The sequence below is a fragment of the Moschus berezovskii genome, chromosome 7, assembly GCF_049115385.1.
Source record: "Moschus berezovskii isolate FMDL1 chromosome 7, NW_MosBer_1.0, whole genome shotgun sequence".
In the NCBI taxonomy this organism is placed as follows: domain Eukaryota; kingdom Metazoa; phylum Chordata; class Mammalia; order Artiodactyla; family Moschidae; genus Moschus; species Moschus berezovskii.
Window position 1 is genome coordinate 10625681 of NC_142466.1, and position 16177 is coordinate 10641857.

The following is a 16177-nucleotide window of genomic DNA, read 5'->3' on the forward strand; positions in this document are numbered from 1 at the left end:
TGCCCCAACCAAAAGACAAAGGCTGGCTGAATGGATACAAAAACAAGACCCCCATATATGTTGTCTACAAGAGACCCACCTCAAAACGAGGGACACATACAAACTGAAAGTGAAGGGCTGGAAAAAGATATTCCACACAAATAGAGACCAAAAGAAAGCAGGAGTAGCAATACTCATATCAGATAAATTAGGTTTTAAAACAAAGGCTGCGAAAAGAGACAAAGAAGGAAACTACGTAATGATTAAAGGATCAATCCAAGAAGAAGATATAACAATTATAAATATTTATGCACCAAACATAGGAGCACAGCAATATGTAAGACAATTACTAACAAGTATGAAAGGGGAAATTAACAATAACACAATAATAGTGGGAGACTTAAATACCCCACTCACACCTATGGATAGATCAACTAAACAGAAAATTAACAAGGAGACACAAACTTTAAACGATACAATAGACCAGTTAGACCTAATAGATCTCTATAGGACATTTCACCCCAAAACAATGAATTTCACCTTTTTCTCAAGTGCACACGGAACCTTTTCCAGGATAGATCACATCCTGGGCCATAAATCTAGCCTTGGTAAATTTTAAAAAACTGAAATCATTCCAAGCATCTTTTCTGACCACAATGCAGTAAAATTAGATCTCAATTATGGGAGAAAAACTATTAAAAATGCCAACGTTGGAGGCTGAACAACACGCTGCTGAATAATGAACAAATCATAGAAGAAATCAAAAGAGAAATCAAAATATGCATAGAAATGAATGAAAATGAAAACACAACAACCCAAAAAACCTCTGGGACACTGTAAAAGCAGTGCTAAGGGGAAGGTTCATAGCAATACAGGCACACCTCAAGAAACAAGAAAAAAGTCAACTAAATAACCTAACTCTACATCTAAAGAAACTAGAAAAGGAAGAAATGAAGAACCCCAGGGTTAGTAGAAGGAAAGAAATCGTAAAAATTAGGGCAGAAATAAATGCAAAAGAAACAAAAAGAGACCATAGCAAAAATCAACAAAGCCAAAAGCTGGTTCTTTGAGAGGGTAAATAAAATTGACAAACCACTAGCCAGACTCATCAAGAAAAAAAGGGAGAAAAACCAAATCAATAAATTGGAAATGAAAAGGGAGAGATCACAACGGACAACACAGAAATACGAAGGATCATAAGAGACTACTATCAGCGATTATATGCCAGTAAAATGGACAACTTGGAAGGAAATGCACAGATTCTTAGAAAAGTACAACTTTCCAAAACTGAACCAGAAAGAAATAGAAAATCTTAACAGACCCATCACAAGAACGGAAATTGAAACTGTAATCAGAAATCTTCCAGCAAACAAAAGCCCAGGTCCAGACGGCTTCACAGCTGAATTCTACCAAAAATTGAGAGAAGAGCTAACACCTATCCTACTCAAACTCTTCCAGAAAATTGCTGAGGAAGGGAACCTTCCAAACTCATTCTATGAGGCCACCATCACCCTAACCCCAAAACCTGGTAAAGATCCCACAAAAAAAGAAAACTACAGGCCAATATCACTGATGAACATAGATGCAAAAATCCTTAACAAAATTCTAGCAATCAGAATCCAACAACACATTAAGAAGATCATACATCATGACCAAGTGGACTTTATCCCAGGAATGCAAGGATTCTTCAATATCCGCAAATCAATCAACGTAATACACCACATTAACAAACTGAAAAATAAAAATCATATGATTATCTCAATAGATGCAGAGAAAGCCTTTGACAAAATTCAACATCCATTTATGATCAAAACCCTCCAGAAGACGGGAATAGAAGGAACATTCCTCAGCATAATAAAAGCTATATATGGCAAACACACAGCAAACATTATCCTCAATGGTGAAAAACTGAAAGCGTTTCCCCTAAAGTCAGGAACAAGACAAGGGTGCCCACTCTCACCACTACTATTCAACATAGTTCTGGAAGTTTTGGCCACAGCAATCAGAGCAGAAAAAGACATAAAAGGAATACAAATTGGAAAAGAAGAAGTAAAACTTTCACTAAGTTCGCTGATGATATGATCCTCTACACAGAAAACCCTAAAGACTACCAGAAAACTACTAGAGCTAATCAATGATTACAGTAAAGTTGCAGGATATAAAATCAACACACAGAAATCCCTTGCATTCCTATACACTAATAATGAGAAAATAGAAAGAGAACTTAAGGAAACTTTTCCATTCACTGTTGCAATGAAAAGAATTAAATACTTAGGAATATATCTACCTCAGGAAACAAAAGACTTGTACATAGAAAACTATAAAACTATTACTTTCACTGGTGAAAGTAATCAAAGGGGACACTGATAGATGGAGAAATATACCATGTTCGTGGATTGGAAGAATAAATATTGTGAAAATGACTATACTACCCAAAGTAATTTATACATTCAATGCAATCCCTATCAAGCTACCAACGATATTTTTCACAGAGCTAGAACAAATAATCTCACAATTTGTATGGAAATACAAAAAACCTCGAATAGCCAAAGCAATCTTGAGGAAGAAGAATGGAACTGGGGGAATTAACCTGCTGGACTTCAGGCTCTACTACAAAGCCACAGTCATCAAGACAGTATGGTACTGGCATAAAGACAAAAATATAGATCAATGGAACAAAATAGAAAGCCCAGAGATAAATCCACGCACCTACGGACACCTTATCTTTGACAAAGGAGGCAAGAATATAAAATGGAGAAAAGACAGTCCCTTTAACAAATGGAGCTGGGAAAACTGGTCAGCCACTTGTAAAAGAATGAAACTAGAACACTTCCTAACACCATACACCAAAATAAACTCAAAATGGATTAGAGAGCTAAATATAAGACCAGAAACTATAAAAACTCCTAGAGGAGAACATAGGCAAAACATTCTCTGACATAAATCACAGCAGGATCCTCCAAGACCCACCTCCCAGAATATTGGAAATAAAAGCAAAAATAAACAAATGGGACCTAACTAAAATCAAAAGCTTCTGCACAGCAAAGGAAACTATAAGCAAGGTGAAAAGACAGCCTTCAGAATGGGAGAAAATAATAGCAAATGAAACAACTGACAAAGAATTAATCTCTAAAATATACAAGCAGCTCCTGCAGCTCAATTCCAGCAAAATAAACGACCCAATAAAAATGGGCCAAAGAACTAAACAGACATTTCTCCAAAGAAGACATAAAGATGGCTAACAAACACATGAAAAAATACTCAACATCCCTCATAATCAGAGAAATGCAATCAAAACCACAATGAGATACCATTTCACACCAGTCAGAATGGCTGCTATCCAAAAGTCTACACGCAATAAATGCTGGAGAGGGTGTGGAGAAAAGGGAACCCTCTGACACTGTTGGTGGGAATGCAAACTAGTTCAGCCACTATGGAGAACAGTGTGGAGATTCCTCAAAAAACTGGAAAGAACTGCCATATGATCCAGCAATCGCACCCCTGGGCGTACACACCGAGGAAACCAGACAAATGGATAAGAAAGCTGTGGTACATATATACAATGGAGTATTACTCAGCCATTAAAAAGAATGCATTTGAATCAGTTCTAATGAGGTGGATGAAGCTGGAGCCTATTATACAGAGTGAAGTAAGCCAGAAAGATAAACACCAATACAGTACACTAATGCATATATATGGAATTTAGAAAGATGCAAATGATAACCCTGTATACAATACAGCAAAAGAGACACAGATGTATAGAACAGTCTTTGGGACTCTGTGGGAGAGGGTGAGGGTCAGATGATTTGGGCGAATGGCATTGAAACATGTATGTTGTCATATGTGAAACGAATCTCCAGTCCAGGTTTGACACATGATACAGGATGCTCAGGGCTGGCACAGGGATGAACTGGAGGGAGGATATGGGGAGGAAGGAGGTGGGAGGGGGGTTCAAGAAGGGGAACACATGTACACCCGGGGCAGATTCGTGTCAATGTATGGCAAAACCATCCAATATATTATTGTAAAGTAATTAGCCTCCAATATAAAATAAATAAATAATTTTTAAAAAAGAGTTTAGCTGAGCAAAAATCAGTTCCAATCAAGCAGCACCAGATGGGAAGGGATTAGGAGGAGTCTACCCACAGGAGCTGGGGAAAGGCTTAAACGGGGCAGAGAAACAGCAGAAGCTGAGGAAAGAAAGTGATGGGTGGAAGCTGAAAGCTGGTTGGTTGTTCGTGGTGTGCAAGTGTTGATCAGGTGTTGGAGGTGTTTACAGGCCACATTTCAGTTGGCTCACACAGACCACCGAGGCATCAGAGCCACGTCTGTCCAGGGGCCTCCTTGTTTAATTAAAGATAGTGGCAAGGACCAGAGCAGCTCTCCTGAGCAGACTTCCATGCAGGAGAATAAAACTGGGGAGGACAGTTAGGGACCTGCTGTGGAATGTCTTCGATGATGCGCAGCCAACTCTTTACATGACCAAAAGTAAGGGGGGGCATAATTCAAGAGCTGGCTGTGTGAATTCTTGTGGGGGAAAAGCCTCTGTTAGGCAAAACACCCAGAAAGGACATGTTGGTTCTTGAAAGGGAAACCGCAGCATCTGGCCAGGATAAACAAAGACAGACAGTGAAAAACCTGACGTGCTCAGTAATAAAAGTAGGAAGAAATGTCATATTCTGTCTGCAAAGGAGACATGAGGGAAGTTCTGAAAGAAGCACATGGCAGGAGGGCAGAGGACAGGGAGGAAATCTTGTCCAGGTCGAAATTCTCTATAGCAGCTAAAGCATATGGAGGAAGGGACTGCCCTGGGGTCCCAGTGGCTAAGACTCCACGCTCCCAATGAAGGAGGCCTGGGTTCAACCCCTGGTCAGGGAACTAGATCCCACATGAAGCAACTAAGACCAGTCCCAGGCAAATAAACAAATATGTATATTATGAATATGAAACAAGTCCAAGCTTCCATCCTACCATTGGCAGCTACGTTTCTGCCTCTCCCTCACATCTCCCAAGTCTAAAACCGCTCTCTCTCAGATACATGTCTGAGAGGGGAGGAACAGTGCGTGTGTGACCCAGGAAGCTCACGTGGCCAGGGCAGACAGCAAGCCTGGGCAGGATGCCAACAGGAAAGGAAGGAAGGATCCCAGAACAGGACATCACAGTGAAGGACGAACGTGTGAACGGGCTTACCTGGGAAGCCACGCAAATTTCTAAGACAGGAAAGCATTAATGCAATTTCACTTACATCTCAAAAGCCAGGAATCCCACCTAACACCTTGCTGTTGTTCAGTCTGACTCTTTGCAACCCCATCGACTGCAGCACACCAGGATTCCCTGTCCTTCACTATTTCCCAGAATTTGCTCAGGCTCATATCCATTGAGTCGGTGATGTCATCCAACCATCTCAACCTCTGTTGCCCGCTTCTCCTCCTGCCCTCAATCTTTCCCAACATCATTGTGGCCCCACATATATAAGCAACCTTTACATCCAACTCCTGATAGTTTGGGAAAGAATGATGGCATGCATAGATCACCGAGTGCCCATACTGTCCTTCTTCCTGTTCATAACTAATTTTTAACATCTTAGCACCATCACCAATGCTTATGTAATCCCAGGACAGATTGGCCCACTCAGATTGAACCCCTATTCTCTTCATTACCATCTCGGGCAAGATGTGTTTTGGGATGTCACTTTCACCATTCTGTCCATGTGTGCCCAGCGATGTTAAGTGAGAAATACCGCTCTGCTTATACTCCAGCACCTCCATGTGTTTGAAAGTAGGTGTATGTGTGCATGACTCTGTGGGACTCCATGGACTATAGTCTACCAGTCTCCTCTGTCTATGGGGTTCTCCACAGGCAAGAATACTAATGTGGGTTGTCATGCCCTCCTCCAGGGGAATCTTCCCTACCCAGGGATTGAACCCCTATCTCTTGCATCTCCTGCATTGGCAGGTGGATTCTTTACCTCTGCGCCACCACCAGTTCAGTTCAGTTCAGTCGCTCAGTCGTGTCCAACTCTCCGCGACCCCATGAATCACAGCACACCAGGCCTCCCTGTCCATCACCAACTCCCAGAGTTCACTCAAACTCATGTCCACAGAGTTGGTGATGCCATCCAGCCATCTCATTCTCTGTCGTCCCCTTCTCCTCCCGCCCCCAACCTTTCCCAGCATCAGAGTCTTTTCCAGTGAGTCAAGTCTTCGCATGAGGTGGCCAAAGTATTGCAGTTTCAGCTTTAGCATCAGTCCTTCCAATGAACACCCAGGATTGATCTCCTTTAGAATGGACTGGTTGGATCTCCTTGCAGTCCAAGGGACTCTCAAGAGTCTTCTCCAGCACCACAGTTCAAAAGCATCAATTCTTCGGCGATCAGCTTTCTTCACAGTCCAACTCTCACATCCACACATGACCACTGGAAAAACCATAGCCTTGACTAGACAGACCTTGGTTGGCAAAGTAATGTCTCTGCTTTTTAATATACTATCAAGGTTGGTCATAACTTTCCTTCCAAGGAGTAAGCGTCTTTTAATTTCATGGCTGCAATCAGCATCTGCAGTGATTTTGGAGCCCAAAGAAATAAAGTCTGACACTGTTTCCACTGTTTTTCCATCTATTTCCCATGAAGTGATGGGACCAGATGCCATGATCTTTGTTTTCTGAATGTTGAGCTTCAAGTCAACTTTTTCACTCTCCTCTTTCACTTTCATCAAGAGGCTTTTTAGTTCCTCTTCACTTTCTGCCATAAGGGTAGTGTCATCTGCATATCTGAGGTTATTGATATTTCTCCCAGCAATCTTGATTCCAGCTTGTGCTTCTTCCAGTCCAGCGTTCCTCATGATGTACTCTGCATATAAGTTAAAGGGAAGCCCCTAAATACATGTGCTTCTAGGCAAATATTCTGATTAGCTCACATGTGTATGTGATTATTACATTTCCTGTAGTGGGTGAACTTATTCCACAATCTATGAAAAGCCAATGAAATGCTTCTTGCAACTGCTTAAAATATTTCTCAGCTGAGGTTCCAATGTTTTCCCCAAAACTAAATACAAAGTCAAAATGACAGTGGAAGAGCCACATGGTGTCTTGTTATTTTCGGAATGATGCCTTCAGAACGACATGATTTCACTGGTCACCTGGACTGTTCTAGACTGTTCCTTGACTACAATAGTTAACACTTCAGAAAGCTTCCTCCTGATGAGAAACTGCACTCAGAACAGAGTGTCTCCAGTGGAGGCTCTCTGATGAGTCAGTGGAACATTAGAGAACAGTCAGGATTCATGTTTGTCTAAATGGTTACATAACACTCACTGCTAGAGACACGGGCAATTAGTTTGTGCAATTATTGTGCTGGTTATCTTTTCCCATCTCTTGAAAAGGTAACCAAAAAGGGCTCAATGATTTGACCTTATCCCTGGAGTATGTCCATGATCTTCTGGCTTTCTTTGGAGTATTTGGGAAAGCAGCAAACCTAACCTGCAACCAAGTATTTCCATTTGAAAAGGATGTGATAACGCCGAAGCGACCTGCCTGGTTTCCAGGTCAATGACCTGCAGCCTCCCTGACATTGCTGATCAACTTCCAACCTGCCATCGCCTGCCTCTTTCACTTATCCGTGCTGCTGTTTCTGGCAAACGTTCATCCTGACCCTTACAGCCCTTCCCAACTGAACGCATCTAAACTGGTCAATTCCTCTGTGAGTTTTCACAAGAATTCCTATTTCTATTTCAAAAACCCAAAGCAGCAAATATCTACCTACCCTTTAGCAGTAGTGTTTTTAAACTACTGTTTCTATTTCAGTGCCTTTATCAACAGATACATGCATGAGCTAGGAGTTTACGCGTGTTCATTTGATAAATGGTCTTTTATTAACTTTTATTGGAGAAGGAAATGGCAACCCACTCCAGTGTTCTTGCCTGGAGAATCCCAGGGACGGGGGAGCCTGGTGGGCTTCCGTCTATGGGGTCACACAGAGTCGGACACGACTGAAGTGACTTAGCAGCAGCAGCTTAGCATTAACTCCACAGTTAGCAAGCTCAGATGAGGACACACATGTACTAGGGCCTTTTAATTTAAAACAAAAACACTCTCTACCCCTAACTTCACAGAATTCATAGTCTAAAAGTGTTTATTTACCCAAGCCAAGCAGATTTCTTAGTGACACATCTTTCCTGCAAGCTGTCAGAATTTCTCAGGCAGACATCTACTTAATAAAAGGGCTTCCTCGGGGGGCTCAGTGGTGAAGAATCCACCAGCAGTGCAGGAGGCACAGAGACAGGGGTTGGATCCCTGCGTCGGGAAGACCCCCTGGAGGAGGAAATGGCAGCCCACTCCAGTATTCTTGCCTGTAGAATCCCGTGGACAGAGGAGCCTGACAGGCTGCAGGCTATACGGTTGCAAACAGATGACCGCAACTGAACAGGCACCATTGAATAAATCATTTTCCTGTTACTCTTGGGCAATTTACCTCTTCATCTCTGCTCTTTGCTATTTTCTTGCCTTTATTCATACTTGTTCATCTGAGAAGCACAAAGTAGGTAAAAATTAAATATTTTCAGTTTACATAATAATTGAAGTTTAGGAGAAAGATTGAAACTACAGCCAAAAATCTAAGTCACATACAAATAGTTTTAATATTACCAACCGATTATTTCCCATCCTATCTTTGAGCCTTTGTTGCTAATCATAAAAATTGCTTGTCCAAGGACAAATGAAAATAGAATGCATTTCAGGCAGAACATTTGTCAGAATGAACGGTAAATGGCAAGGTGACAGTGAAGACCCGTACTTGGGTATCACGTGTGCCTGTGCTTCCTGGTCCCAGAACAAAGCAGGGGCCTCCACACAAATCAGGCAGCTCAGAGTCCATGGCAAGGGCTATGTGCGCATGTGTGTGCGTTGGTGTGTGTGTGTGTGTGTACGCATGCATGTTCAGTCTTTCAGTCGTGTCTGACAGTTTGTGACCCCATGGACTGTAGCCTGCTGGGCTCATCTGTCCTTGGGATTTTCTAAGCAAGAATACTGGAGTGGGTTAGGCTATTACAAAATAATGTCGACTCTGATCATTGGTCAAAGTAAACTGAAGTCAGAGGAGAAGAAAGTATTCTTGGCCAGGCATTGCCAACGAGGTGGCAAGCAGAACAGTGATAGCAAATAATAACCCCTCAGAGAGAAATTCTTAAGCCCTCCATGCCAGGAATCTTAGAAAGAAACACAGAGGCAACCAAGAAATCAAAGTAGTCCTGGGACTTCCTTCGTGTTCCAGTGGTTAAGACTTCACCTTTCACTGCAGGAGGTGAAGGTTTGATCCCTGGTCAGGGAGTGAAGGGGCTTCCCTGGTGACTCAGTGATAATGAATCCGCCTTCAATTCAGGAGATGCTGGTTCGATCCCTGGGTCAGGAAGATCCCCTGCAGAAGGGAATGGCTACCCACTTCAGTTTTCTTGCCTGGAGAATCCCATGGACAGAAGAGTACTGACGGGCTACCTAGTCCATGGGGTGGCAAAGAGTCAGACAAGACTGAGCAACCAACAGTGACTTATTTCAGGGAGTTAAGAGCCCACTTGCCTCTGAACAAAAAACATAAAACAGAAGTAATATTGTAACAAAATCAATAAAGACTTAACAATGGTCCATATGGAAAAAAAAAAACTTAAGAAAAAGAAATCAGAGTAGTCTTTGTGGCATCATGTCTTCTCTGTCTCTTGCTGACCAACTGAGCCCTACCCATGCTGACCAAGGAGACCAGGGAGGACGAGGTGGCAAGCGTTGGGAATGACGTCGGATGGGAGAGAGGCCCTCCAGGGAGGCAGGAAAACAATAAAAAGGGTACCATTCCATTCACAATAGGGTGTCTATAGACTCTGTCTTCAAATCCTCTAGGCACCGTTTCAGGTCTCATTTGGGACAGTGTAGCAGTTTTTAAGATAAACAATTTTCCTAAAGGTTCCTAGTTACTTTAGTCACTTGTCTCTGGGCCTTAGTGGAGTTCCCAGCCTTTCTGCTCATTTTATCTTCTCAGTGCAAATGAGAAGCTGGAAATGTGTCAATATTTACACCAGTTGGGTGTTGAAAATAAGACAAGTGAAAAGTGAAAGTGTTAGTCACTCAGACTCTTTTGTGAGCCCATGGATTGCAGCCCACCAGGCGCCTCTGTCCGCGGGATCTCCCAGGGGAGAATACTGAGACCCAGGTGTTACTTAATCCTGCAACCCCTCCCATGATGGAGGGACAGATGTCACTTTTTCAGGCGAGGAATCTTGAGACCCACAGCATAGAAGTTACCTGTTGAACCTCAAAACTGGCAAACGCGCCAAACCTCCTACCCTGAGCCCCCACGCTCCTTCCTCTAAGGGGCCAGGCCGGCCTCCCTGCTCTCTGCCTCCGTGGCTCCACCGGCAGAGGCCCCTTGGAGCCTCCTTAGCCGACTTCACTGTGCTGTGAATCACTCAGTTCTCCTGGGCTTCCATGTGGCACAAAACACCATCAGAACACAAGGTCTTTGTTTCAGTCCTGCTGGGCTCTCTCGCTGTGAGTGGGAGAACAACAGCTGGTTCCTCCTCACTCTTGCCAAGATCCCTCATTGTTCCCTGAACCAGTCTAAGCAATCAGATGCCTAAGAGCAACATTGTTACCTCCAGCTCCAACTCCCGTAATTCTGGGTGAAAAACAAAGAATTCATCATTGGGCAATAACAGCAGGGATGAGAAAGCCGATCAGCTTGGCCGCCAGGTGTTTGCTGTCTCATTTATTTGAGCGCTCTAATTGGCAGTGGAACCCCATGCCAGAAGCAGAAATGCATGCGTGGCCTCAGGCTAACTGTCTCACACCTCTGGCAGTGAGGAAAACTCACCACCAGAGCTGCCTGAGGTTGTCTAATTCCTTTTCTTTTTTTTTTTCCATTTCGAGGGCAACTGAGATGCACCGTGGCGGACACGGGCCAGTCACTGACGCTCTTCTGTCCTGTGCAGAACCTGAAGCGGGTGGCCGAGACCTGGATGGACGAGTTCGCCGAGTACATTTACCAGCGGCGCCCAGAGTACCGGCACCTCTCCACCGGGGACCTCTCGGCGCAGAAGGAGCTGCGCAGACAGCTCAAGTGCAAGGACTTCAAGTGGTTCATGGCAGCCGTGGCCTGGGACGTGCCCAAGTACTATCCTCCAGTGGAGCCCCCGCCCGCGGCCTGGGGCGAGGTGAGGCGCCCGGCTCCCCAGCCCCCAGTGAAAGCAAAAAATTCATCCCCCGTCCCCAGCAGGGCTGGGGTGGGGGCCGCTGAAACCCTCTGCTCCCTCACCCAGCGCCAGTAAAGGTCGGCTGAACCATCTCTGATAAGCGTCTGTTCAGCCTCTCTAGGAGCTGCTGGGGAAGGGCAGTGAGCTCGCCCCTGGAGCCCTTGGCCACTGTTGACTCTGAAAATTGATTTTTTTAAATGCACCTGGAAAATATTTTGATTTGAGATTAGTGAAACTGCCATAACAGCTGGCAGAGAATGAAAATGTCTCTGGTGCTGCTGTGTACATAAACGTGCCGTGATGTCCACGATTAAATACCTCCCTCCTCCCTACACGGCCTGATTGCTCTTTGTCAGAGCAAGGTTAAGGTGTCCAGTGGCTTGGCAGCTTTCCTAACCAGGTGTGCCAGGCAGAATCAGAAAGACAGACTTTTCCAGAATACCCAGCACAGAGGCACCTGCGGAACCTCATCGGTTCTTTGGTGGCAGTTTGGTTGCTCAGTCGTGTCCAGCTTCTTGAGACCATCTAGACTGTAGCCCGCCAGGTTCCTCTGCCCATGGGATTTCCCAGGCAAGAATTCTAGAGTGGGTTGTCATTTCCTTCTCCAGGGGATCTTCCTGACTGAGGGATTGAACCAGCCTCTCTTGTGTCTCCCACATTGCCAGGTGGGTTCTTTACCATCTGAGTCACCAGGGAAGCCCCATTGGCTCCTTAAATAAGGACTAACCTTCCTACCTCTGAGTGCTGCTTTTTAATTTTATTTCATGATCTAAAATGGAAAGAGCTGGAAAGCCTCCATTGGTAAATTCAAAGCATGTATCTTTGGGCATGTAAAGGACTCTTGTGATGGGTTCAGTTCCATTCAGCCCTGCTTGTTCCCTTAGGAAAGAGCATGCTAGAGCAGGGATTCAGCCCGAGGTCTCATCTGCTCATGGCAGGGGACTGGGCAGGATGCTCTCGCCATTCTAAGGCTCTGGGCTTTAGGAAGCCAGGAGCGGACTGTCTCGCCTCATGGAGGAGCCTTCCCGTCACTGTCCTTGGCTCTGTGGTGTGGGGAGAACGTGTCTTTGCCTGCTTAGCGTCTGTGACTTAGCGGAGCTCTGAAAACAGGGAAGGCCTGCGTGTGGTGGGGGAGGAATGGTGGGGGTGAGTCCAGGCTCCCTGGGGAAGCTCCTTCAGGGAGTCACCTGTGCGCTGCTTGTTTTGCTGAGAGGCCCAAAGACATGTCGTTCCCTATAGACCTAGGATACCACTGGCAAGAAGGATGGAGCCAAGGTGAGCACCACACGCTCCATCTCCCAAAGTTTTTTTCTACATCATGTGGTCCTGACCATGGATGCTTAAGTCAATGAGTACTTTGGTCTTTAATCCAGTGCATCTTGGGGCTTTCCAGTGGCTCAGATGGTAAAGAATCTGCCTGCAATGCGGGAGACCCAGGTTTGATCCTGGGGTTGGGAAGATCCTTTGGAGAAAGGAATGGCAACCCACTCCAGTATTTTTGCCTGGAGAATTCCATGAACAGAGGAGCCTAGTGGGCTATAGTCCATGGGGTCGCCAAGAGTCAGACATAACTGAGGGACTAACAGTTTCACTTTCTTTCCAGTGCATCTTAAACATTTCATTAGTGCATCCCTGGGATATTAATAATATTACACTGCTAGTATTCTTTTTGTTATCTACCAGGGGCTTAATTTACAGCCACAGAAATTTAAGGTAGACTCCAGAGAGAGCAATGTCTAACCCATTGTAAGACGTAAGAATTTGTTACCCAATAAGTAGGTAAGTTTCTTCCTCGAGTTTTTTTTTGGTTGAGGTTATGTCTGTCATCTTTCTATAATGATCTCAAAATGGTCCTGCCTTAATGAGTAAGAACATCCTCTAAGACCTCCCAGTATCGCTGTGTTCATTCATAGCTGGGTTAAAATCTCAGCCATCTTCTCCCTCTGTGGAGTCATAATTTTTATTCCTTCCCGTTACTACCTAAACTGCGACTGATCACATTTTCCCACATTGCCTGACTAAATAATAACTTGCATTTATAAAGCACCTTGGAGGGAAAAAAAGCATCTTGCTTGGAAACAGATTTGAAATTTCCCTGAGGTTCTAGAAAAGATACAACTTTGCAGGAATAAGCAAATGAGAACCATCTTACAACCAGGTAGGCGATGCCAGTTTCTATATCTATTACTCTTTGTCTTGGGGTGCTTTTCTGAGTTTTTAAGTTTTACTTTTAATTGGAGGTTAATTGCTCTACAGTATTGTGTGAGTCTCGGCCATGCATCAGCATGAATCAGCCACAGGCACACACATGTCCCCTCCCTCAAGAACCTCCCTCCCACCCCTCTAGGTTGTCACAGAGCACCGGGCTTGAGCTCCCTGCATCACACGGCAAATTCCCGCTGGTTTTCTTGTGTATCTGTTAGTCTCAGCTCTCTCATATTGCCGCATGGTTTGCCTGGGCCCTAGAGACGTGTGAGTCTTGGTCTATACCATCAGACATGGGGAATGTCAGATTTTTCTTTTTAACATAATGGCAAATTTCTTTCCCCAAAGCTTCAGAACAGCAAACCAAGAAAGGTCACGTTTAGCTTTAGGAGAAGAAGAAGGTGGCCAAGTAGTCCTAGGACCAGTCACATTTCGTGACATTTATTCAGTGAGGGTGGCATGCAGCAAGGATGAAGACTCAAGACGGGAGGAAGGCAGAGGGAGGGAAATCAGCAAATGACAGGGTGTGGGGTGTAAGCCACACTGAAAAATACCCATTTCCCAAGCAGCGGAGAGTAAGAGTCATGCCTGGACATTTAATGCGGGGGCGAGGACACAGTCGGCCAAGAAGTTTGTTTGGGTTTTTCCATAACAAGGAAAACCCACTATTTGCAATGTAGCTTAATCGAAATGAAGTGACGAACAGGAAAGACCATTGTCTAGCTCTATATTGCATAACAGCGACCTACTTCTTAATGGTAGATAAAAATTCTAAATGTGCAGAATATATCTGCGGACCCATTTCATCTCTGAAAGAAATTCAAAGTTTTCACTCATGTTTTTCTTTTCCTTCTAAGTGGGATGCTTTTGTTTATTACTTTATTTTGGAATGCCTTTAAATGTACAGAAAATTTGCCAAAGAAGGTACAGAAGGCTGACGTACATCTTTCATCTGCTCCTGCTAGCATCATATGCTTGTGACATTAACCACTGCACATTTAAACCCAGTAATTAGTGCTGGTGGGCTTCCCAGGTGGCAGTAGTGTTTAAGCATTGCCTACCAATGCTGGAGACGTTAAGAGATGCACGTTCGATCCCTGAGTCAGGAAGATCCCCTGGAGGAGGGCATGGCAACCTACTCCAGTATTCTTGCCTGGAGAATCCTGTGACAGAGGAGCCTGGCGGGTTACAGTTCATGGGGTCGCAAAGAGTCAGACACAACTAAAGTGCCTTAGCACAGAGCACACAATTAGTATCGGTACAAATGAACTCACCTACAGACTTTATTCAGATTTCACCAGTTTTATTTTTCACCAATGTCCCTTTTCTGTTGCAGGGCCCAATCCAGTATATGAAAAGGCTATTTTATTCCCTATAAACTTTAATTTTCTGCATGGGCCACACTCCTACATAAATGTAATAGGTCACTTGCTGTTTTGATAAGAAAGTGAAAAGGAAAGCACACTGTGTGTGTGTGTGTGTGTGTGTGTGTGTGTGTGTGTGTGTTTTAAAGCAGTGTAGCAAGGAACCATAAAGCTCCAGCAAAGAAAACACAGAATCCTTGGTGGGCGCCCTGTGGCAGGAAGCAGGTAGCTTGCTGTCTTATTCGCTTGTACTTGGAACGGCTTCCACCTGCTTATCCATGCCAGCCCAACTCCAGGTGAACAGTGAAGTGCCAAGGCAGTTTCAGGAACCCAGTTTCAGCTGGTCATTGGAACCCAGCTCGGAAAGGATGTGTGCATTACAGACCATAAACAGCATATAAACTGCTGCTCGTTTCGCTGACGGACTCCGCTGGTTGTCACGTGTGTCTCCAAGCTCATCCGTCGGCTTCCACCCTCCCTCCTGAGGCTTGTTCTCTACTGAGACGGGAGATCAGGCCCCTGCCTCACTCGGGACCCTCCAGCGGCTCTCCCGGGGTCACAGTCCTCACTGTACCCGAACGACCCGGCCCCTGTTGTGCCCCTCCAACCTCATCCCTTCCTGGTGGCCCCCAGCTTCCTTTCTTCAGGACCTCAGCGCTGCTCCCCATCAGGCTGGGCACAAGCCCACCTGAGGGCCGTGTCACCGGCTGTTCCCCCACCTTAGACCCCAAGTCGCTTCCCTCACTTCCTGCAGGCACTCCCTCCAAAGCACAGCCTTCTCAGGGGCCTCCCCGACTGCCCCCTGTCATGATGCAGCAATGCACACAGGGTTGCCCACCTCATCGGCTCCTACCCCCTGCCCTGCTCGCTCTTTCTCATCAGCATCCCTAGCTATGCAGCAAGCTCTGCCATCTACTTATTTCTTGCATTTCTCGTCTATCTAGAGAGCCAGTTCCAGGGCAAAGGGATTCTGTTGATTTGTTAAATTATGACTGCCCTTCAGCAGCTAGAAGCAGGGTTTGGCATATTTTGTTGTTCAGTCACTAAGTCGTGTCTGACTCTTTGCGACCCCATGGACTGCAGCACACCAGGCCTCCCTGTCTATCACCAACACCCAGAGTTTGCTCAAACTCATGTCCATCGAGTCAGTGATGCCATCCAACCATCTCATCCTCTGTCATCCCCTTCTCCTCCTGCCTTCAATCTTTCCCAGCATCAGGGTCTTTTTCAATGAGTCAGCTCTTCACATCAGGTGGCCAAAGTGCTGGGGCTTCAGCTTCAGCATCAGTCCTTCCAATGAATATTCAGGTTGATTTCCTTTAGGATTGACTGGTTTAATCTCCTTGCAGTCCAAAGGACTCTCAAGAGTCTTTTCCAGCACCACAGTCCATATACCAT

The 16177-nt window shown here is 45.0% G+C and overlaps 1 protein-coding gene across 1 annotated transcript in view; it reads left to right on the forward strand.

The window, feature by feature from the left end:
• GALNTL6 (polypeptide N-acetylgalactosaminyltransferase like 6) overlaps positions 1–16177 on the forward strand; it is a 1544427-nt gene that overhangs the window by 1472706 nt on the left and 55544 nt on the right. Inside the window, exon 9 of the mRNA XM_055428017.1 lies at positions 10950–11171. Within this exon, the coding sequence (XP_055283992.1) occupies positions 10950–11171 (222 nt within the window). The remainder of the gene's footprint in view (positions 1–10949; positions 11172–16177) is intronic.